Raw genomic sequence first — 25,318 nt, forward strand, 5'->3', positions numbered from 1 at the left:
TGGATTTCACTGAGGCTTCTTCATAATTGTCATGCATTAGATTTACCTTTATAGTTCAAATTACCTTCCTATTTAATGGTTTTACATCAAAAAAGGTCTACAGGCACCTCATGGAACAACCTATTCTCTTCAGTGCACTGCTCTCCGCTCTCCTCAACTTTTTCTTCCTCACAGCATTTTTCCAGCTTCTTGTTGCTAATTTGATCCATAAACTCTGAGCAAAACCAGGCAGACATAATGATCAAAAGCAGTCTCCTGGTTCCCATTTACTCTCCTGAGAATAAGAACGGAAAATATCTGTAATTCTGCAGTGCAGAAAGACTTGATGCAATCTACTGGTCTATGTCCTTCAGAGCTTTCTTTCAACAAGAGAGAAATGAAGTGCAGCAAGGGGGCTGCTAAACCTTTACCAGGGTGTTCAGGTATGTCACTCAGAGGGGGTTTTGAGGCAGGTGACCACAGAATGGAATCAAACAAACGCAGCTTAATGACAAACATTGGATTTTCTCATTAGCTGTGAACTTACAGACTCCTCCCCACTCCCTCATGCTCCTTAGCACTAATCCCACTCCCAGTGGGGAAACTGTTTGCCTGAGAGTGAGTGTCATGTGTGTCATGCACAGCTTACCTCTCTGATCCACATGCCAGGACACACAGATCTGGCCAAGGGCTGGTTTTTGTCTAATGGCAATCATTTCTGTGTGAATGAATCACAGTTGTCTTTGCCTTTAAAAGAACCTCTCCACAAAATCACCATAGAGCTGACCAGGGAAACCAAACCTCTGAGAAGCATCATGATACAAAAAGTCTGAATATCACAGCCTCAACTCCCATGTCCCTAGTTAACTGTGAGATTCTCTACTTTTTGCACCAACCATTAAAATACTTTCTCAATGGAAGGAAAATGTGTTTTAAATACCTCTGAACACATCCTCACAGGCCTAATATTCTATAGGTTGATACCAAATAAGTGAAGTGACCTAATCCTTTTATATGTGTAGGGATCCCTTGGAAAGGTCTCCTGGTAAACAGCTCATTTCACACCAAGAGCAAAACTCCCTGCAGAAGGCAATGCATTCAGGAAAAAGCTATACTTGATTTTCAAATAATCCCAAGTTCTCCCTGTGCACAAATACTATTGGAAAGGAAATGTGTAGGGTTTTTTGTTAATAAAAGTTACTTAAGAATTAGAAGAAATAGGACCCAGTACTTACTCATTGCCCCAGTCCAGCCTCACTGTGAGGTGTCTCTTGACCTCTCGCACCTGATCCTGTGTCAGGTGCCCCGAGAGCAGCTGCCTGCGGAGGTCTATGAGCTCATTCATCACATGCCGCAGTTTGTAGAAAAGATCTACCTTATGTTTCTGTAAAGGCACATTTTTGGGGGGAGGGGGGAAGAGGGAGAGAGAAAAGGAAAGAGGCAAGGAGGGGGGAAAATGCAGGGGAAAAAGAGAGAGGGAGAGAATAAGTTTAGAGAGAGAAAATGTGAGAAAGAGAGAAAGAGAGATTAATAAGTTACCCAATTTTCATTTAATTACCGTAGAGGAACATCAATCCAGTTTTTTGTGAGCCTTAAAATATTTACATCAAAAAGTAGTGTTAACTGATGCAATTCATACTAAATAACTTCTTATTCCTGTGGTTTAGGCTCAATCTGCTAAGAGCCCCATTTTCTGATGGAACCTAATGCTAAATAAAGAGGATTCATTAGGCACAGCAGGAATCGCTTATTCCAATCATATAGAAAATGTAAAATTTTAGATTTAGAGTGATAGAGGTGAAAAAGTTTACTTCTGTCAGCACCTAGCTGGATGGCTCTGAGCAGTCAGCAACAATGAGTCACCACAACAAAAAAGCATTTTTAAATTATTTGTGATATTCCAGTTACTGAAGTTCAGCCAGGTATGAGAGAAGGTGGGTGTGTAAAAATTCATTACTTGGTACTCTAAAAAGGACTAAAGCAATTAATAATAAAATCCACCAGGAAAACTACTTTGAAAGAGAAAAATTACCATAGACAATATAACCCTCTCATCAGCAAAGACAAATAAGCAGAAAATACCCCCCAAAACTTCCACAACTAACACTGTAATACTTTTCAAAAGAACTAGCATTACTCAATTATGGAAAAAAACCCTCTTCACCGAAACCAGACAGAAGTGGAAATACATTTTTACCCTGCAGGAAATAACTATATGTGAATTCCCCAAAAAGGAAAGTTTGAGGCCATCAACCAAGACCACCCATAAGATAAAATAAGGACATGTGTCCAAACTACTCCACTGGGTCAGGACTGTGTGTCAAGGGGGCTCGTCTCCATCCCGTCCCCAGTAGTGCATAAAACAGCCAATGTGCCACGAAAGACGAACCCAAGAAGGAAAACAAGGTCTCCTGATACAGCTGGATGCTGTTCTTTGAACAGCTGAGCTCCATTCCCACTGCTTTGCAAAGCTTGAAGGGTCTGAATCTCACTTGGGAAAACACCAAGTAGATGGACTGACATGGAGACTTGATCACATCTCTGCTTGTACATGAGTGGGATATAAAAGCCCTCTAAATACAGACACCTGCATCCACCAAGATTACATCTGATAGAGGAACATCCACAAAGAGAAACATAAGTGTTTTCTGTTGCAACACATTATTAAAACAAGTGTTTTTCACTTGATTACCAAAAATAGCTGAGATGAGATGAAAAAAGAACTTCCACCTACTTGAGTTTATTTTCCTATAAGACCACTAGATCTGCACAACTTAGGAAAACAGACATCAATGCAATCCATTTTCATAAGCATTTTTAAAATTTCTCTGAACCTTATTACACATCTGTTTTGCTGAAGCAGGTTAAGCACAGATGGCATCATCAGTTGTTCCTATCAAACAATTTCAAGATGAAAAGATGCACAATCTTTCAACTCTGCATCAATACTGGTTCTGGTCCCACTTGAAAGAAAGAAAAACAGACACCAGACCTAACAGAAAGACATAAATTTCTGGGGCTGAAAAAATTTATGCAAGGAAGATAATCATGCATAGCTGATAAGCTTAAAATTACTCAATTTTGGTTAGGTTTTATTAGTAAATATAATCACAAGTAAATCCTATATAAACTGACAATGACTGTAGGTGTGGGAAATGTCCATTTTTATATGCTATTTATGTGGACAATAAAAGGCTGCCACTTTTTAAAAACTCAAGATGAAAACAATTAAGTTTGGTAGTATCAAAATAGCAAATTAGGTCTATTTTAACAATAAAACAGTTGGGAATGAAATTATCATGAGAATCAGGTCCCAAACCATGATATTCAGACTTCTCAGCTAAACCTGCTAAGAGAGCCACTTTCTCACTCCTGTAATGATGGTTCAAGATTATCAAAAATATCTGGACCATAGTCCAGAGCACATGCTGGGTAAATTACAGTGTGTTCTATGGTTATGTTTAAACAGTCATTTTATACAAGCCAAGGAGTATCAGAAGTACTTACTTTAAATACAAGTAAAGGAGACTACAGAACACAAATGTTTCACCTGCTTTAAACTGAATGCACAAGTATTGAGAGAGAGCTAAACACCAGGTGTCCTTCCAGAAAATCCAAGGTCCAGGGCAAGGAAGGGAGGAAGAGAAAGCCAACAGAGCTGCAGCTGTGATCTCAGGGAAACTGTTACGAAGAACCATAGATGCAAGATCCATAACCGTGAAGGAAAATGCCCATGAGAGAGAAAGGAGAGCTAGAACATAGTTGAAAATGGCTTAATTCCAGGCTTGGAGGCAAAAGGGAGTTTGAAGCAGTCAAAAATCAGTTTCTAACATCCCTCCTCACACTATAGGAGCCCAGGGACTAATGAGCTTCACATGGGAGAGAGGGAAGGAAGAAGATACATTTTAATGACTACTCTCTTTCAACATAAAAAAAAGCACCTCTTCAAAATTTAACACTAAGCTAAATTAATCAGATTCCTACCCCTGTGTAAAAAAAAAAAAGAAAAACAGATGGCCCTGGATACCACAATTAAGAAACACCTCTCCCTCCCCCCTCCCCCAATTTTTTAGTATTAAAATACTTCCATTTTAGTTAGAGTAGCAGCATAAAGAAACCTGAAGCTTCATCATCTTGTTAGTAGTTAAATAAAAGATGTGCAGGTCAGTCTGATGTGTAAACATTCATTCTGTTTCACAGTAAATTTTCATACAACCTGTAATCTCTCAGTTTTTCAGCTGGCTTTATCACAAGCTCCCAAGCAAGGAGCACCTTATCAGTCCACCCAGAATGACCTGCTGCGTGCATTTCTAAACATATTTGGTAAATCTGGAATATAAAAGTAAGAATTTCCACCGAATTTTTTGGTAATAATTAAAATTAGTCACAAACAAAGAATCTGAATGGCTTTAACGAATTGGGACTCTCCTCACAAAGCAGCACAAGTCCTCTAACATGTCTTGCTGCCTCATTTTACTATCCCCGATACAAAAACATTTGCTGTATTTCTTTAATAACGAACAAGTCACACTCACGCTAATCAATGTTTGGATAGTTTGAGCTGTGCAGCTATGCATCAAAAAGTGGAATTCTGGCAGTATTTTTTTTTCCTCTTTTAATGACTCCTTATTAACTCTGTGGAGTTCAAAAGCCAAAAGATGGGTTTGGTGTGGAGCTTCCCCCACTGCCCCTCTCCAACAGGCCGGGGCAGGGGGAAGAAATGACAATATCTGTGGGTGGAAACAAAGACAGGGAGCTCGCTCACCACCATCCCAGCACAACAGAACTCCCTTGGGGAATTTATTTATTGCCTATTTCCACGGAGTTGGGCAGGGAGATACAAAGACACAAAGAACCCTGTCCTTAAGCACCCCCTTCCCAAGCCCAACATTTTTTCCCTTTACTCCCAACTCTTCCATCCTTCACAGAATCATTTCCTCCGCACCGTTGCAGGAGAATGGAGGGGCCAGTCCATGGTAGCTCCTTGCTGCTTCTCCCTCCTCCTCCCAGTTTTCCCCCGTGCCAGGGCGGGTTCTGCCCACACAGATCCCAGTGTGGATCCCAGTGCCGTTGCCTGTTCAGGTCCCCCCGCTCGGCTGCAGGGTGTGTGGGGCTGTTTCTCCCCGCCCCAGCGCTGCTGCCCCCGAGCCCCCCGAGCTGGGATCGGCCTCTTCCGTCCCTCGGGCCATCCCCAGGGCCGACCCCCGGCACAGGAGCTGGGGGTCCCGACAGAAACCCCAGCACAGCCCAGCACGCAGCAGGCCCCGCTTCCCTGCGACCCCTCAGGGGCTTTGGAAACACCCCGGCCGCCTCTGTCACTCTCTCTAAATAAATGCCACATAATGTGAAAATACGTAACAGACCGGTATATTACAGCAGATGACCTGTTTATAGTCATTTTCTTACCATGAGTTCATTTACCACCACTGTACAGTCAGGATTTTGCCTCTCTCAAGAGCAGTCCCTTAAGATATTTCCTATAAAACTGCCTTAAGCTGTAATGGGGGAGAAGGGCACAAAAATTATTTTCCTTATAAAAGTAAGTGAGTAGCTTTCCCTAGGTTCCTTGTTATGGATTTTGCTATCTACATTAGATATTAAAGCCTGCAAGCACCGTCAGCACATGAAAGGAAATACTACAGCTAGAAACAACACAACAATCCTGCCTTTTTTCTCAGTTTTGTCAGGATGATTTTAATTAAGCAATTTACTTTATATTAGAACTCTGCTGGAATTTAAAGATCTTTGCAATATTTATAGCTTAGTCTTACTTAAAATCTGTAGTATTATTACCATGAAAACCTTAAACTTCACCTATCAAATTAGAGAGTATTCATCAAGTGCCTCTTGACCAATAAAGATCAGACTACAGGTCAATACAAAGTTGTCACAAAAATAGAAAAGAGATAAAAATTTGTGTGGGAGATGTGGACAGTACACAGGTGTCCTGACTGGCACCCACAGAAAAAGCAATTTGAGAACACAATTAATACTTGCACATATTCATCAGCTCTCCATATGTGCCTAGACAGCTGCTCCTCTTGGATTAGAGAACTAAAACGGACTTTAAAAACTGTTAAAAAATACAAACAACAAATAAGTGAAAATAACATTGAACAAGACTAAAGTTCAGAAATTACAACTTCTCCTAATTAAAACTACAAACTTCATTTACAAAGGGTTGAGGCAGCATCCTGGGGTTTTCACAAGGGGCTGGGTAGAAGCTTACCCTCTCTCACCATTGAACACCGAGAGTCACTGAATCATAGAAATGTTAAGGTTGGAAAAGGTCTCTATGATTGTCAAGCCAAATAAACACCATTAGTCTTCCAAATCAAGTAACAGACTGAAAAAGGCATCTCAGTTTAGGTTTATTTTCATTTTTTTATCCTGAAAGTCTCTATTTATTAGTTCTCAATTTATTCATAAGGATGCATGATTGTATTTATTTTGTCTTATGAATATTCATAGCTCTCAGCTTCAAAGAGAAATTATTTATTCCAATAAAAATCTACCTAAATTGATTCTCTACTGTATTCACAGAGGGCATTTCAATTTATAGTCTGTAATAAAGCCCAGTAAATAAGAGGGACAGAAAAAATAAGTTCTTCAGACTTTTGTCATTGAAAATGAGTAAAATAGCTTAAAGTACTGACATGTGACAAGGGAAGAACTTAAGGAGTAAAAAGAATGATGTAACATCAATAAAGAAAGAAAAAGCAGAGAATAACTGACAAAACAAAGCCTGTACAAGATAAACAGAGATGTTTCTACAAGCTTTTCCTTTATATTAGATTAAATAACCTGCCTGAATTACCATATATCATACTTCAATAGTAATTTTTTTCTAGATATACTGTCCTTATGCTTCTTCCAAATAGCTCAAAAGCTGAAAGATATATTGAATTAACATCAGTAACTTCACAAAAACATTCCTTGCACCCTTGGCAACAATCCAAGGAGAAACCAACAATCCTGGCTTTCCCTGAGCTGCAAAATAAAACTAAATTCTCAGAAGAATGAAGCCTCTGATAGGAAGCCCTAAATCAGAGTAGCTGATTGGATACAGGCACCTCACACTAGCAATGTATATACAAACTTCTCACCCCTCCTTATTTCCCCCATTTCTCCTAAATGTATTAGAAATTCCATTTGTGCAGTGCTTGTGCTGACCTCCCCCTCTCCTGAGGAGCATTTCATATGCTTTACCAGAAACCTTGTGCAGCAAAGCAACAACTGGATTGCCTCCAAAATAATTTCAGAACTCCATTGGATTGGATTGCACATTAAAAAAAAAAAAAATTAAATGCATTCAAATTCTTTACGATAAACCGAAAACAACAATGGTTTGTTCTGCTCCAAAATCAAAATGGTGTATTTAAATCAAAGCTATCAGCCAATACATCCAAAAACATGGTGATATCTTTTATCTGCTGCCAACCAAACAAATACTCTACAGCCTTTCACAGCTTTAAACCCCTTGCAGAGGGAAGCCCAGGTAGCACTGCAGCAATAGTGGCACTTAAGGAACAGCAGGGCACAATCCTCACAATGGCAGCAAAGCTCTTTTGCCTTGAAGAAGCTTTTCCTCAGATCTGCTCTGAGGGACAGTGGGTAATATTTAACCCTGTTGTCACAATGCTCTCTATTTAATAAATCAACCCATCTCAGTTCAGAGCTCTCTACACATTATTATGAAGAAAAATGCTTTTACAAAGGGTTAGTCCCAATCTATTGCTCTTCTTCAAGAAGAGTTCTCCTATTTGTTTGTATCACCTCACAGACCTTAAATGATTAACTCACACTAATGTGCAATTGAGAGCCTATTTTTATTTATAGTAACTCAGTATAGTACAAACAACTTCTCCACTCCAAACATCAATTATGCCACACATGTAAATAGATCTGAGTACAAGTTATTGCACTCCCTGGCAGTCAAGATGTGCATCTTGACTCTCATATCTCTTCCTTATTTACAGCTTCAAATGCCTGAGTTGTCTAATGCAGCAACTTGGGACAAGTACAAGATGACGTTTAACAGTTACAGAAACAAGTTAAAACAAATCTAAGACAATTCTGATGTCTGACACTTCCTACTATCAGTATTCATATGCTGTTGCTATTTTTAAACATAATTATGAGGAAAAGCACCTTGGCCAGCATGAGACAGGTATTCTGGGGTTAATCAATGTTGTTTAGCTTTGTTCGTTAACAGAAAAAATAGGATGCAAAGAAGGGAGACTGGTCTTCTCCAGGAATAAATGTAAGGGGCTCTGTGGGATAATTACTGTGAGAAGAGGAAAAAATTGGTTGAAGAAATACCCTAATGCTGCCCTCTGTCTAAAGCCCAGCCCTACCCTGGCTGCCACTGCTGACAGCTGAGGGCTGCAGAAAACCCTGCCTAACGAGATTGTGGCACAGCCTGCAGCTTACCATTGCTTTGCTGAGATTGAATTGAGTTCCTAAATCTTTAGGAGTGACAGCAACATTAACCTCCTTTCCTAACATCATCATAAACTTTTAACAAAGCTTATGGAAATGGAATTGAAGGGGATAAACTTAGAGGTTTAATTCTTCATTTCAATAATACTGCAAAACAAGTGACATTAACACCCCTTTTCAATCCATATTACATTTATTGAATTCAGTTCCAAATCCTTCGGATATTAAATGTACTTGTTTTTATATTGTAAGAACATCTTGTTCTAGACATCCTTAAATATAAGAATGTACAATTTAGGATAAAATTCCATTCTGTGGAAAAAAAATATGCATGCAAAGTTTTTGTTGTTTAATTAAGGATGATTCCCCCCAGTCTTGAATGCCTCCATCATGACATAGATGTGTTAGGACACATGAAGGCAACAAATTCTACTTTATCATATTTCTTCAGAAGTATGACTAACAAGACAACACACCAAGGAAAGAGCCCAAGAACAGGAAGAGGCTTCTTTTTCCCACTGTGATCTTTTTTCAGGTTGTTATCCTGCTTTTTGTCCTGCTCCCGCCCTTCAGGATCCTGAGCACTCCCATCTCAAGGTCACTGCTGCTAAGGACACCTCTGACCTTCACATCCCCGAACTGACCTCCCCTTTTTGTAAACACAAGGTCCTAGCAATGAAGGAGCTTTAATAAGCAGAACTAGAATTGGTACCAAATGTTCCCTGCTCACATAATCGCCTTCCATTTTCCTCATAGACTTGTGTCTCCTATTTACATTTAAACCACAGCCATAACGGACCTTTCCTTTCCAAAATACATTTGCTGAATCATGTGGGATGTTTCAGACGGAGAACTGATGGTCTTGAAATACAGCAAAGGTATTTCTTCTCCCGTCAGAAGTTCTGGTCCTACAACGCTTGGAATATTGGTAAATGTGGCTGGAAAAGGAGCACTCCCAACCTCCTGCTGGGCTCTCACCACAGCCATCCAAAATGCCTCCTGCTGGAAGCACTGGGTGTCAGCAGACCCCAATTACCCTGATGGGCTGGAACAGGGAAGCTGTGTGACCTGCACCTGCTGAAGATCTAAACCTGACTTGAGGAAGACACTGCATTGGGTACTAACTGGTGCTATTCACCTGTAGGACAAGCAACAAACAAAAACATTCTGCTCTAAAAGAAACTGAAGCAGTATTGGATAAGTGTGGATGCCTCTGTATTTCACACTTTCAGAAGACTTTTTACTATCATTTTAATGCAAAAGAAATGAAGGCATTCATAAGAAAGCTTCCTACCCATAACTAAATGGCTACATTCTTTTGCAAATACAACATATCCCTCCACAAAAATCAGTATTTTAAGGTTGTTTTCTGCATGACAGAATTATATTACCTTTCACATCAGTTTTAAAGTAGAGCTAAATGCTTTTGTTTACACTTTGAATAAACATGACATTTATTGAAGTGGTCTTAATAAATAATTAACATTCAAACTAATTTGATAATAGTCATTCTAAGTTAGAACTTGCATGATAAATATCTTTGAAGAAATTCAAATTGATTACAGTGTATTACAAGTTCTGTCAGATAGTTTCCCTCTACCAGTGCCTTACTGTGCCAAATTTTCAAGTTGAAAAATACTTTCTCCCTTAAGCATTTCCATTGCATTTAAATCAAACATCTGCTCTTCCAATGCTATTTACATTCTTATCAGAGAACTTCACATCCAGTGGGGTTCAAGGATACAACCTGATATTTTCACCCTTTTCCCAGCTCCTCTCACACATTGTCCCACAGGGCACAAAATTAATATTCTCCTTCACACATTGGAGAGCTCTAGAAGGAGTATTACTGCTTTGGACCTGACAAACATCAGTTTTTCAGAGAAAAAAGCTCAAAAGAAGTCCCAGAATCTGTAGGACTGGGTCAGTACGAGTCATCTTGAACATTTTTAACAATTCTTTGTCAGGGTCCCTGCAGGTCATATAACACAAGCTCATTATGTTAGAGAAGATTTTGCCAAAAGCCACTTTAAAGTAGCATTAGGGGCACTTAAAACACTAACAAAGAAAACCACAAGCAAAACACACACCATTATTCCCACAAAATACAGAACACAGACCATTATTTGCAAACTGGTTTGATTAGTGCATTTTGTAATTAATGATCCTGGGCATGGTGCCACCATTTGTCTTCCAACATTTCTGTGAATCCCTAAAGAAAATTGCTGACTGGATTTCAGTGGTTTTCCAACTAAACTGTCTAATGGAAATTCAAAACAGTAAAGGCATTTCAACTATGCATCTCGTAGACAGGTTCCAGTAATTTTCAGTTCTCTAAAAGAGACAATTTCAGCTTCAAAGGAACAGTTCTAAGGTAAAAAAGTCTGGGGGGGGGTTTGCAAAGTCCAAGATCACTGCCCAGCGGAGGAAAATCCTTTACAAGGGAATAGGTAGCACACTTATCCAGCAGTTTCAACAGAGATTGATGCATTTCTACTGCTCCACACAGATGTTTAGTACAACTCTAATCCTTCCTGGAAGCCCTAATTTTGTCTCTGTAAAATAGACATATAAAATAATAACTTGGCAGCATTTAAAAAAACAGTACAACTGTTTTCTAAGATTAAGACCAAGATACACCGAAATTACGTACACCTTACTTGTAAGCTCAAGATTTTTTCAAAGGGAAGCTGGTCACCCAAGTTGTTTTCTAACTTAAAAATTCTAAAATTTCAAAATTTTCTGGATTTTATTGTTCATTATAATGCAGTTATTTCTGTTCATACATCAGATATGAAATATGAAATTGTGAGAATATGAAAATTAAAATTGCCTTACACATGAGGATTTTCTCATTACTGAAGGAATAATTCTTTATGGCTCTTTGAACTATTTCAGTATATGCAAACTCCTGTTGATTTATCAACAGTTTTAATACTAATGCTCAATGGTAGCTCAGACACATTTTATGCCTCCCACCATTACATAAAATATATATATATAAAATAAATGCAGGAGACACAGCTCATTTCTGCAAAAAATCTCCGAGGTTCCTAATTTGGAGCATGACAGGAGGAGAAATGAGGTGCAGAATAAAGGGATACACACACTTGAACCAGCAGCTGTTACCAGTGACTACATAACTGTTCTCTCCCTTGTTCAATTCTGGATTTTAGTGTTTATACAAAATGAACAAAAGGTTTTTAAATAGGAAGATCCAGAGAATACCAGCTGTGGCAATGACCAGCACCATTTTACTACAGCCTCGATCTCAGAGGGGTCATGGACACAAAATTTGTGAGAGCAGGAATATTTGGGAAGCCAAGACAGCCATTTCTGAACCTTGCAGGCAGTGGTGGCTGTGCTCAGGTGCAGAAATCCCAATGTTTTAGGGATGATGCCTCCAGAGAACAAATAACAAATGGAATTGCGCTGTATGATCTACTCAAATACTCCATGAGAAGAGAGTCTGGGTTTCAGAACAGCCAAAAATACTGTTAGGAAGAGCCAGATCCATCAAAGTAAGATTTATATAAACAAGTCATTTCTTCTGCAGCTCCACACATGGCCTCAGGAAAAATAATGGGAAAATAATAACTGATTCAAATGCAAGCTAAGCTACTTCACCCCATGAAAGAACATGTGAAGCTGAGGAGCTTTAAACTCTGGCACTGAGCTGATAACCATCCCATAATACAGAAGGAGTGAAAACAAATTACAATTTAGCAGTTAAACAAAAAGCACAAAAAAGAAAAGCAGAATGCAGCAAATAGGATGTAAATTATAAATAAAGCCTGTTTTTAAATATTTGCTTTCACTCATCTGTCCAATATTCCAGCTTTTGGTAAATAAAAAATTAAAATAGTTCAAAGATGAGAGGCAGAATTACACATAAAAAGCTATGAGAAAACAGGTAAAACTTCCAGGATAAAGAATTAATTCCAGCCTCTTAAGTTTAAGAATGTTTGTTTCACATATGTGACAAAAGCAGTGCAAATATTTGTAAAGGGACTTGTGGCTGGCAGTTTTTAAACCTGTAGATTTTAAACAAAGATCCCAATAACACCAGAACAGAAACATGTTTTTTGATTTTGGGCATCTCATTATTCTAAGAAACAGTACCAAAACATTCCTGTTAGTGTGGAGTGCAGGTACCTCCTGAGCTTTTTTCCATCTATTTTAAATAGGGTCACCTTCTGAGGTGGAAGTTGGGAGTTGTCACTGAGGCTCAGGATGCTCCACAGACAGAAGGCAAATAGAAAGAAGAAAAACATCACTGCACAGGGAGAATGGTGAAAAGCTCCAGTTAATAAATGACAGCCAAGCAGTGTCAGCAGTATTATTTGCTGCCTAGCACGTCTGGCAGAGCAGGGCCCTGCAGGACACAGCTGATTCCCAACTGCCAAACCTGCCTGAAAGGCAAAGGAACCAGTCCTGATTCACCCTGACACCTTTACCAGGCAACTGAACCATTTCTGGTGAGCTCCCACTCGAAGATATCCAAAATATCTGCTGTTCCCTACAGTGTTTGAAACGTAGGAAAGCCCAAAAAAAAGGTATTGAATGTCAATCTTTTCCACAGTTTCTATATAAATAGCCAAAAAGCATGTCCTCACCAAGGAGATAAGTCATCAAAAACCACAGAGAATGTGTTTAAAGGGGTACAAGAATTAGCACTTCATCTCTGAAAGCCATTACTAGACAAAGACTCCTAAAAAAACATTAGTCTTTTGCATACGACACTCTTGCCTGAAAGAATATAAAATACATCAGTGCAGCACATCCCTTACCTCACAGCATATTTTTTTTGTATTTTAGTAATGCTGTTTTTCAACACAGCTGGTCCTGACTAAACAGATTTAAAGATTCATCCATTCCAAGACTATAAAGGATTATTGTGATTATCTATTCTGACTTCCTGCAGGGCACACGCCACAGAAACCTGCTCACAGATTGTTGCAATGTACTTCCTCCAGGATAATGTGGCAACAAATCATTTAAAATACAATCCAGTCATGTTTTAAAGATATCAGTAATAAAGAAACAACTGCTTTCCATGATTAATCTATTGCTAATCACTCTAATTATTAAAAAGTGCCTTTAATACTATCCCAAATTTGCATGGTTCTGCTTTGTAAATACTGGAATTTATCTTTTTTTTTGAGAGAGAGAACTGACAGATTGTTGACAGATTACCACAATTATCAATCAGCTACCTGCAACCCTCCTCCACATACCCATTTATAAGTCACAATAGGCTGACTCCCCACTCAACTTCAGCAGTTTGTCTGAGCAATTGTGCAAAGTAATCTCTTCACTCTGTCGGGTTTCTGTTGGAACATTATTCTCATTTTTATTTATTTAATTATCTCTATTTTTATCTATTATACATCAAGAAGACATAGATAAACAATAATTCCTTCAAGCAATAATGAGAATATCCAGAAAACATATTTTTTAAAAGGTTGGATTTGATTCTGACTTTTTAGTCTAGAAATGACAAAATTACAAAAATAATCTAAATCAAAACTTGCGGGAAAGAAATCAAATGAGCTCTTCCCCTTGTTCATGACAAACAGGAAAAGGAATAACAATCAGGAGAGATGATTGAGCACAGGCTTCAGGAAAAACTATAATTCATATGGTCCAAAAAGTACTGAATTTTTGAGAAGCTGCAAAATATCCACTGCTGCAGATAGATTTTTTGAAACAGGCAACACAAGCACATGTTGAAAAGCCATAAATGGACATTAACTTGCTGTAAGTGGAGACCCACTCCAGGTTCCTCCTCCTAGGACTCGCTGCCATCATGGATCACCTTGGAATCTTTCTGGCTGTTCCCCATCTATTCTGAAGAAGACACTGCAGAACCAGTAGCAGCTGCCCAGCAATCACTTCATTAATTTATACAGAGAATTTTTCAATTATTCTCCCACTTTGCAAATCCAGATGCCCCCTGTCTAAAAAGGCAAGACTTCTTATCCTCTTAGCTGTCAAAAGCAAGGAAGAGGCTGATGTTGGATTGGTTTGCCATAATAATGTCTCATCATGTTAAGTGTCACTGCACCTCAGGACACAAACACCATCTGTGGGGCTTTTCTATATTTGGATGTGTTGAAGTGGGTGCTGTTTAAATGAGCCAAGTATCTGACAGAAACCACACAATTTCTGAACTAATCATTGTTTAACTTCCTATTTCTGCATCATCAGCAATTTCTATGTCACTGATTTTTCCTGATTGCTTTTAATAAGACTAGTGAATAACAGACTAGAACACATCCCTGAAAGTCTTACTACAACCAGAAGCACTGAATAAAAATTCTCCATTTTCAACTGCTTTCTTATCAATTAATCTGTTTTTAAACCACTTAGTAAGTGCTAGATTTAATTCTACACTTAATTTCTTTAATCATTGTATCAAGGGAAGGTTAGTTAATAGCATCAGATACTGGAAAATCCAATTAGACAAAAGGAAAATGTTTTTCCCTTGTGAGTGGTCAAAATCTAGAATAGACTTCTTCCAAGAGATGTTATGGGTTCCTCAAAAATATTCAAAACTCAGCTGCACAAAATCCTCAACAGTCTGCTCTAACAGAGTCTGCTTTGAGGAGGAGGTTGAACTGGAGAGGCCCAGAAGTTCCTTCCAATCTACCCAGTTCTGCAATTCTTTGCATGTAAAACTGAAGACACAGCAAGCAGTAAAACTCCCTGTGAGCCAAGTGAATATTCTTCATCTAATTCTGATTTTTAAAGCTGAAACTCCATGATGGAGATAACAAGCACAGCAATAATCAAAGTTCCACAATAGAAGAGTCTGCAGTTAGAAAAATAATAACTCTGCGATTAGACTATTACCAATAATATAAAAACTCTTTTTCTTGGTAACCACTCAGTTATGACATTGAAATTTAACACTGTGGCAGCAGAGCCCATTTAATCCACCAGAAATTCCTGTCTGAATTCCCTTCTGCTTCACAATATGGATGAAGTTGCACTGCAATCCTTCCCACGACAGGAGCTATAAAATCACATTTCTTTCCTCTACACAGCCACTTATATGCAAGAATTTTTTTTTTTGTTAGACTGAGTTCAAAACTAGCAAAGAGGTTCAACATCACAGGGCAGAGGGGTAGAAGAAATCAGGAAAGAAAATGTAATGCTCAGATTATTCAACCCATTAGGAGGTCCTGACCAAGCCAGCTTGAGGACCTCTAGCAAAAGATGTTCCGTAAGGCACAGCTCTCTCATTTCCTCTAATAAAATGGAGGAACTCAATTAGAAAATGGTGCCATCCACAGCAACATAATGTTCTCAATAGAGCAGCTGAGATAGTACCAGGGTTTTCACTGAAAAGCATAAATGTATAAATTATAAACATGGAGTATAAATGGTTCAGCCTATTGTCCATGTGTAAGAGAATTCTGGCTTTTCTTTTGCAAAGCCTGTCAACTACCTAGATATGCATTTCCCATATTTACTGACAAAAAAAATCCCCTTGGAAAATAGTGGAATGTGTTAGAGGTGTTAAAAAATTTTATCTTAAAACAGGGTATGGCTTTTCTAGGATAAATAAAACTGACAACTAGAAAAGATTTATTTTAGATTGCTTCACACAAGAGACTTCTTTTTAAAAAAGCAAAGTACACAATGTCTGTGTTTCCTCTTTCTGCAACTATTTTAATACCAGCATTCTGTTCTTTATCTAACATAGCAATGCAGTGGCTTCAAGAGAAATATCAAATCATAATTATGTTCCTCCCAGAATACTATGCTGTTAACAGAATAACTGTTAAACAGAAGTCTTGCATTTAGCTGTGTTTCTAATGTAGATTTACACGATGACAGCACCAGTATCACAGTGAGAGCTGACAAGCCTGGCAATTATTGTCAGATCCCAGACAGAACATTCACCAGCTACTTCAGAGTATGACACCAAAATCCAACAACAAGCCTAAGTGGCTCATTAAAATCATCCTCCTGACTCTAAACTTGTCAGTGATGCTGCTAGTTCTCCAAAAACAAACTGCCATTCTGTTTCTGTTCTGTGACACAAGGACCAGATAAAAACTGGCAGAAAACTTATTGTTTGGTTTGTATCTTCTTAGCGCTCAATTGGTCACAATATTTTCCCCTGTTGAAAGGCAACTGGATATCCCCATTTCCCTATCCCTTCTGCCTCTTCAAAAAATAACTGCAACATCTCTTGACATCATTCCTTGTCAGCTAAACAAATTGTCTACTTAAATTTTTAATTGCAGGAAAAACTAAGTCAACATTTTTCTTATTGTCCTCTTTCATAATAGTTAAAGTAAAAACTAAACAACAACAACTGAATTATTTAGGAAAGCAAGAAGTACCCAACAAAATTCAGGAAATAAAAGAAAACACAATCAAGTTTCACCAAAATAAAGACTGGGATTGACTGGGAAGTGTCTGAGAGGGAACCAGGGAAAGGGAGACAAGAAGTTAGTGAGAAGCTCAGATTTCGATCCTGTATAAAAATGAGACAAAAAGGCACAGGTGATGGGAAACAGGTGCAAGAAACGGGGTAGCTGAGCTTACTGCATAAAAGTACAAATCAAAGTTTCCCAATATTTAGGGCAGGGTTTTTGTCTGTTGAATATCTGAGGCCACTGAATAATTGATAGGAGTTCTGACAGACTCAGGGGACTGGTCCTCAGAGCACAGTGATGAGCTAGCCTGAACTGAGCTGCCACCCTGCACAGGGCTTTGAGTGCTCCACAAAGGTGACAGGGTTTGATGTCTTCTATAAAAGCATATCTTATGTAATAGGCACCTCCCAATTCAAAGTGACAGGTTAGTTCCTTTTTTTTTAAAAATTATATTTGGGAAATATAAAGATATACTACATCTTCTAAAAATCCAGCATGTCCCATAACTTCCAAGACCAAAAGTTTCCATCATCACATACATTTAAATGAAATTAAAATACTATTAATACCTATATACAATAAAGTTGTTTGGTTGTTACAAAAAACCCCAAATCCGCACAGTAAAATCTTATTTTCCTCTTCCCTCTCTTCCATTCTAACAACCATTCCATAATTAACACTTTTGTTTACAGTAATTTCATTAACTCTATGAAATGAAAACCTGCCACACACCTGTTTTTTTTACAGCATCCTTTTCATTATGGAAGACACAGTCAGAAAGATTAAAAAGAAACCACTGCTGTTCCTCTTTACCTGTTTACCCAGAAAAGAGGGAAATTTTCTTTTAGTATTGTGAGCCACTATTCTATGCTACACTTAGAAGTTTGTTAAATTCCATCTAAGCAGCTTTCTGAGCATGTCCCTTCAATTAGAAAATAACAAGTCCATTTGACAGTACCAGTAAAGGCATTTACAGCACTAGGCACCCACTGGGCAGGGAAACTGCAGTGGAAGGTAACTGGCCACAAGCGCTTCAAATTAAACTTGAGCTATTCAGGTCACAACAAAAATTCTGATACCAAAAATCCTTAAAAGTGGTACTGAAGTGGTACTCCTTAAAAGTGGTAACTTCTCTGTGTAACTACCTTTAAAGTGGGAGCTTCCCTGTGCACTCTGCACAGCCTGCCAGGTCACATACAGGCCAGAAGGACTTTATTGATTATTACTTTAAGTTCTGAGACTACATGAAAAAAAAAAAAAAAAACCCACAGAGAAAGGCAGAAATGGATTCCCAATATAAAATTACTGCCTTCAAAACTTTACTGGCCTACCCTAAAAAATTATTACATTATGTCAGTAATAGATGTGGAAATGTACAACACAAGGATAACTTGTCAGACTTTAACACCTGTTTATGCACCTGTACACAGTAAAGTGAGCTTAAGCTAATTCAGAAAAGAAAGCTGGAATAATTATTCTTAAATTAAAGAAACACTTGCAGTAATATCACAGTCAAAAATCTGCATTTTTGATAAGCATCACTGGGAGGGCACTGAGCACAAGACCAAACTGCAGGGAAGCTCAGGCTCCCAGCCAGCTGCCAAGTGACCGCCCAGGGCCACTCTGTGCCCACCCCATGGCTGCTTCCTGAGGGGCAGGGTGGCAATGTCACAGGCAGGAGGGGACAGCAGGGGACAAACCACCTCTCTCAGCAGCAGTGCTGCCTTACAGCAGTGTGAAGAGTCCAGAGAGGTGTTAAATAAGCATCCCTCTGCTTGTGACAGGATGCAGGCTCAGCTCTGTTCCTGAATGCCTCTTGCACACACTACAGAACAGGCATTCACAAACTCCCCATCAACTCTGAGGATGTATCAGAAAGAATAAACTGAAATCTGCTCCATCAACCACAATTTAATTTAGATCAAAGAGCCAATGCTTGAACAGCAAAGAACATAAAAGACACCACTGTTTGCCCTGCTCTGTAAAGGGCTTTGAACTCAGACTTCTGTTGCTTTGCTGAAACAAACACACACTTCAGATAACGAACTCAGGGCTCAGCATCTTCCAGATTTATGAGAAGCTCTTTCAGTTCAGGGAGATTGCAAAACTCGCACCCAGCTCAGCAAAACACAGTAAAAAGAAAGAATTAATATAGTTATATTAGCCCTAGGAAGCCCTGTGCCAAGTCAAACGAGCACACAATCTTAACTGCTGTGGGTAAGACTTTGACCAAAGAGTAGACCTTAAATACCATTTCCATAAACAACTAAACTTCTTTGAACCCAAATCTATTACTTCTACCCCATGCCTACACTAGGAGAGGTTCCTGGATTTCCTGGGTCTCTGCAGCTGCTGTTCAACATCCCAGAGCACCTCAGGCACAGCCCTGGGGATGCAGGGTTTGGCTGGGCAGAGCTCAGGCACCTCCAGCCCTCACTGTGCCCTTGGCAGCTGCAGGTGTTGGTGTTGCAGCAACACAAACCACAGACCACATCCACAGGAAGGCACTGATACAAAGAGCTACATGTATATTATCAGAAAATAATATAACCCTACACATGATTTATGTTTTCCATTATTCCAGTGACAGTTTTTCCTGTAATACGTATTGGATCTCATCTAAACACTCTGGATCTTGACCTATTAGTGGCAGTGAGCACTGGCAGTAAAAAGAAATGAGTATTTGTTTTATAAACTGTTAGGGTGCCCTAAATACCTTTTGGAGTTAATTCTTCATATAATCTGATGGATTTTTTTTTCCCCTCAAAGGCAGTATGATATTTTCAGGGATAAACATACAATCAGAGTATCTTTCTCACTAAGCAGTACAGTGATGGCAGTGACAGCAACTAAAGACTTTGAAATCAAACTTGGCAATCAGTATTCTTTTGATATTTAATCAGCTTTTATGACTGAACCCAAAGCTGTATCTATGACCAACCAGCAAGCACAAGGCTCTACACTAAATTAAAAACAAAACAAAACCACCATGGAATTTACGGGAAGATGAACACAAAAAATGTGAAAAGCTAAGTCCCAGTACTATCACAGAAACATCTCCCAATTTTTCTTATTTTTCTTTCTTCGCATTCCTTCTATTTTAAGCAATATCTATGTGTAAAACATAGCATGATTAATTTCTATTAAGCAATAAAGCTTTAGGAAACAGACAGAAGAATTTCTGAAAGGAGAACACATTTCTCCAAAGGTCATTAATCACCATTAATTTAAAAATAAGATGTAACAACAACCATTTAAGAAATTATGTGAGCAGTTTCCAAAAATACAATTTATATTAGTTTTCCCCTTCATTCCAACAGTCACCAAAAAACTGTTATGAGAAGTCTGCTCAAAGAGAAAGTCAAGAACTCAAGAAAATGTGGATAAACAACAACTGAAATTAGCCTTGCTTCCTCTATCTGTGCTTTACAGTAGTTTTTGATTGCATGACCACATCCAGGACCTCTCTTTATTTTGACTGACCCAGGAACAACCAGAGTTTCACTACCATTTGCAGCTCAACATACAGTTCTTAGGGCTTAGCTCACTAAAATTATTCAAACCTTACTAGAAAGGTAGATATTTGCCATTCCTAATATTTCTATGCAACACTGAGCATCCCAATGCTTTAAACCTACAATATTTTTATGAAAACATATGCAAGACTAGAGATGTATTACCTTGGTTTTACAGAGAGATTGACGTTCTTATCAGAACCCTTAGGGACAAAGTAGACTGGACTGGTTTCTCTGGTTCTTGGATGTTTGCATTTGTCACCCTGTTTATACCTCTAGAACAGTTTTAATTTACCAATTATATTATAATATATCAAATCATGTGGATGCTAGCTGAAATAAGAACGAAGAAACAGGTCTTCAATTATCTTAAATATTTTCATTTCACCTTAATATGTTATGTAAAATTAATTGCCTATCCATTTGCCAGGCTTACTACTGAGTTTTTAAACTGAGATGCATTTTGATTCCTGTTTATCAACCATTGCCTCCTCTCCAGCCAAATGCAACAATGCAGAGTAATCAGATTTGGCAGCCCAAGTGCTGACTGTCCACTGCTGCAGCCACAATGTTTGCTCACTGTCACTCCAGTCACAAAGGATTTAGTCGACTTGTGCTACACTGATCCATATAACACTGATTTTTCTACCCCTCTCACCTGTGAAACTTTCTGCTACCCACTCCTCTTAGAAAACAAATAGAATTTTGTTTTGTGTATATATATTTAAATTACAATAACTATTAATCACTGAAATTGTTATATGCTAGTTGCCTTTTCCTTTGTCCTAAGGATAGAAACAGCAGAAAGTGGCATAAATCAGGATAAGACTGAAGGACACTTCTTGATACCACATGGACCACAGTGCCATCCAGGCTGCCAAAAGGACAGATGTTCTTTGCTTTTCTACTGAAAAACAATTTCTGTCTTCTATGAAATTAAATCCAAACTGCCTTTTTAGTTCCAGTAAACAGCCTCTAGGGATGATCAGCCTTTTCCTTTGCACAGCACCTTGCTCACTCACTCCAAAAAGCCAGACTGCCAGTCTCTCCCCCTTTATCCCTCTTAATTTTCTGTTCTTTAAAAACTGAACCAAACTGCTGTGTTTTCTCAAAACACATCTCCGGAATATTAAACTCCAACCACACTACCACTTGCCTGTATTTCAAATGCAATTCTGTAACATCAGCAGACTTAGACCAGCTCAGATGATTTTCTCCAGTGACAGATGAAGAAACTCTCAAACTTCTGTTCAGTTTTTTGATTAAAACCTTCTTTCCTTTACTTAATGCAATTCAACATTCAATGTGTTCACAGTGCAGAAGAAACTGTTTGAAATCATCTGCAGGTCAGCCACTGGTGTCCCTTGAGTAAATTCTGTTTCTTTGTTGGTTTTTCCCAGCTGGTCTTAAAGCAGCATTCAATAAAATTAAATTCCCATGTTTTAATATCACACAAATACTTTACATGTGTGTTGTAGCACTGTTTGCAGCATGCACACTGGATACTATTCAAAGAGGCAAGAAATCTTTGTTAACTATAAACCAGGTAGTACTTGAAAAATTTAATCTAACAAACCCTCTTCATATCCTCATAAAATTTGCTATGAATCTCAGCATCAGTAACACAGCTACTGTTTTATTTTCCAAATTAAAAGAGCATATTATAACCTCCCATATCAAGGACTAAATAACATTCCCTACAAAGCAAGAGGCTATAAAATGCCCTGCATGTCGTTTGTCACAGTAGGACTTGTAAAGGACAGCAGAAGGTAACTTACATTTAATTCTGTCTTTACTTTTAAAATCTATTAAAAATCTATCCATCTCCATGGTAACTCAAAACATATATTCCTCCCACACAGTTTGATTGATAGGTTGTAGTTTTTGTTTTATAGTCAACCTTTTGTTTGTTTGAAAATACATAAAAACCATCTAGATGATCCTATAATCTTAAATAATATCATAAATCTGTATGTGGCAGTAAATGAAAGGTACTGCATATATGGCTCCTTGTTATACTGGTGTTTAAACCCAATCAACTGCCATAATATCCTGTGGTCTTCAAAGCAAAGTAACTTTCAAATAAATTAAAACGGATTTTTGGATTTTCATGGTATAAGACTTGCTTACAAACAAATTTTATTTTACTCTCCTAAAAAATTACATCTAATTCTAATTCCTTAGAGCTCAGAGTCTTCCACAAATCAGTATGAGACACTGACTACATAAAATTTCTTAAAATTAAGGAAAGAAAATATAATAATTATGGGAACCTGTTATAACCTTAAAATATGAAGCACTTGAACTGAACTTCAGCAAGTTAGTGCTAAGGGGAGAAATACTGAAATGGGTTGCATTTTATAGCAGGAATCTAATAAATATTAAGTGTAATTTCTACATTAATACTGCTCTTCCAAGGAAGAAATGTAGAGAGAGGTCATGACATCCACTAAAGACCTCCAAGAAACCAGAGCTAATAAATTGATGTAAAAATCAAGCCTCAATTTGACAAAGTAAGAGAAGGAACTCTACTCAAATTTCCAACACACCTAAGCAGCACAAGTCTCTGATTTTACCTACAAAACCTTTTAATTGACTAAGATAATGAGCAGATATAAATCACACTGTGACACTTATACAGTGAGGTCTTTATTCTGGTCCCCAGAACTCAAGAAAGATTGGACAGACTGGAGCAGGTCCAGGGGAGGGGCTGGAGATCCTGGCCTGTGAGAAAAGGCAAATGCAGCTGAGTCCTTTCTCCCTGTGCATCCCATCCAGTACTGCAGTACCAGCACAGCCTCCCTAAGAGGATGGAGGCTCTCTGTCCACAAGGATACATATGGAGAAGACAAAGGGCAAGGGGTGGAAATTTCACCAGGAGGGTTTTTATCCCAATGTAAGAAAGAAACCCCTTTCAATAAGAACAACCATTCACTGGATTTGGGCAGGGTGCTGCATAATCCCACGCAGGATCCTTTTCCGACAAAAGGCTGGGCCAGATAATATTTCAAGGTCACTTCCAACCTGTAACATTCTGTGGTTTATCTCCAGCTTCCCCCTCCATGAGCAAAGATACTGAATTATAAAAATATCCACCATACAATGCTGAAGTGTTCATTATTCTGCATTCTCCAAATCATTCTGCACACGCCCATCACAACCCAATCAAGAAAAATCTTCAACTATTTTCTAGTAATCAAATAACAAATCTGCTAAAAGCCTCAGATTCAGTTGCTAAGCAATGAGACGATTTCTCAGTGCACTGTTCCCTCTGAGGAACTGAAGAACTAGATGCTCCTGGAAGTGGAAATATTTACTCCTAGTTTCCCTTATATGCTGTGCAGCACTTAATGAGACTATCAGCTGCCCCAAACACCCATCTGAGTTCCTGGTCACTCCATGACAATTCATCCTTCACTCCAAACACAGAAAGATATAAAAATATCCATACCACTGCTGAACACTATCATCCACAGCCCTGTCTTCTAAAGTGATAACTCTGAGTCTCTCTGCTAATGTTAACTGAGGCCAGACAAGCTCTTCAGATTCTTTTAAAATTACTCTCACAAACCTGAACAATCATCCTAAAGGAATATTCCTTCAAGGTAACTTTGAAAATGACATGAAAATGAGAAAGAGGAAAGAGGGCCATGTATACAACCAATACTGTTTCTGTACATCTGTCTTGGTACAAATATTCTCATCTTTCCAGGAGTCTGCTTGCACAGAATTTAAGAATGTATTTAATATGCTCAGCCTCAACTTGAAGAAATTCTGTTCCTTGAAGGGAGACCTTCTGATACAGCACATCCATTTTAGGTCATGTCACATTTTCTTCTGCCTACATACTTCAGAAAATGCATCATGTTTTATCAGATGTGAAGCAAAGCACATCCCACTGAATAAAAATGTCTCCTAGAACACTCCCCATAAGAGTAAACTACCTTAGTGGTTCAGTGAATGGCATTTTTCAAGATTAGTTTTAACTAGTGCTTCAATTTTAAGGACACCCAAAACCACCAAATCACACAGCTGCAATTGCACCACGTCCTACTACCCACTCTGTTCCTTAATAGGATCCCTCAGGAAATTTAGAAGGAGCCAATGGAAAATTGGTTTCACACTGTGCTGGCAAAAATTCCATCTATTCCCACACCATTAGGTCTTACACCTGAAAGAGGACAAGAAGTCACCCCACACATCCCCTGCTCCCCTTTGCATAAAAGTAGTAAATTAATGTTATTGATCTGACCAAACTCTAAATTAGGCAATTATGTTTGGTCTCTCCACAGTCATCTGCTCTCTCAACAGAAATAGTTCTCACATTACATCTTAGACTCTGAGGAATTTTTTTTTACAGTTAAAATAGCTACTGTGCACCAACAGTGAGTTTCAGTGATCTCCTTAGCTGACTTAAAAACTCACAGGAGCCTTGTTTGACCTAATTAACAAAAGCTTACAGAGAACTTGCAGATCCTTTATTTAGAAGTAGTATAAAAATAACAAATCTCATCAACACATACAGGGTAAGAGAGAAAGTTAACAACCTTACTGGTATCATTTTGCTGTCTCAACAGAAGTCAGTAGACTGGTGTGGGCAACTACCCAGGAGCTGCACACACCCATTTCACTGTAACAAATGCAATTTTGCATCTTTATCCACCTTTGTGCCTAAACAAGTCTCCCCAAGGTTTCTTCTTGCTCTCTCTTCCTCATCCTTTCAGAGTAGGCACAAGAACAGACTCAGCAGCTTACAGTGGTACACTAATAATGTCACTTTTCCTTTCTCCTCCACTCCAAATTAAGTACAGGACTGTGGAAAGGAATCACTGGCATCTTTCGCCTATTGCCTTTGCAATACTGGGAAACAATAAGTAAAACCCTCTCCTACATTTCTTAGGCTTTCACAGAAGGACATAGTTATGGTGTCCAAATGAATCTAAGGAACACCAGAGAGTATTGGAGCCAGGCAAAACAGCACCACAAGAT

The 25,318-nt window shown here is 38.5% G+C and overlaps 1 protein-coding gene across 8 annotated transcripts in view; it reads right to left on the bottom strand.

Moving 5' to 3' along the window:
* The window catches only part of DOCK3 (dedicator of cytokinesis 3), a 183,835-nt gene that overhangs the window by 122,929 nt on the left and 35,588 nt on the right, over positions 1-25,318 (bottom strand). For all 8 annotated transcript variants that reach the window (XM_021529159.3, XM_021529158.3, XM_021529156.3 and 5 more), the window contains exon 6: positions 1,215-1,363. In XM_021529159.3, the coding sequence (XP_021384834.1) occupies positions 1,215-1,363 (149 nt within the window). The remainder of the gene's footprint in view (positions 1-1,214; positions 1,364-25,318) is intronic.

This window comes from Lonchura striata, chromosome 12 (genome assembly GCF_046129695.1).
Source record: "Lonchura striata isolate bLonStr1 chromosome 12, bLonStr1.mat, whole genome shotgun sequence".
In the NCBI taxonomy this organism is placed as follows: Eukaryota; Metazoa; Chordata; class Aves; order Passeriformes; family Estrildidae; genus Lonchura; species Lonchura striata.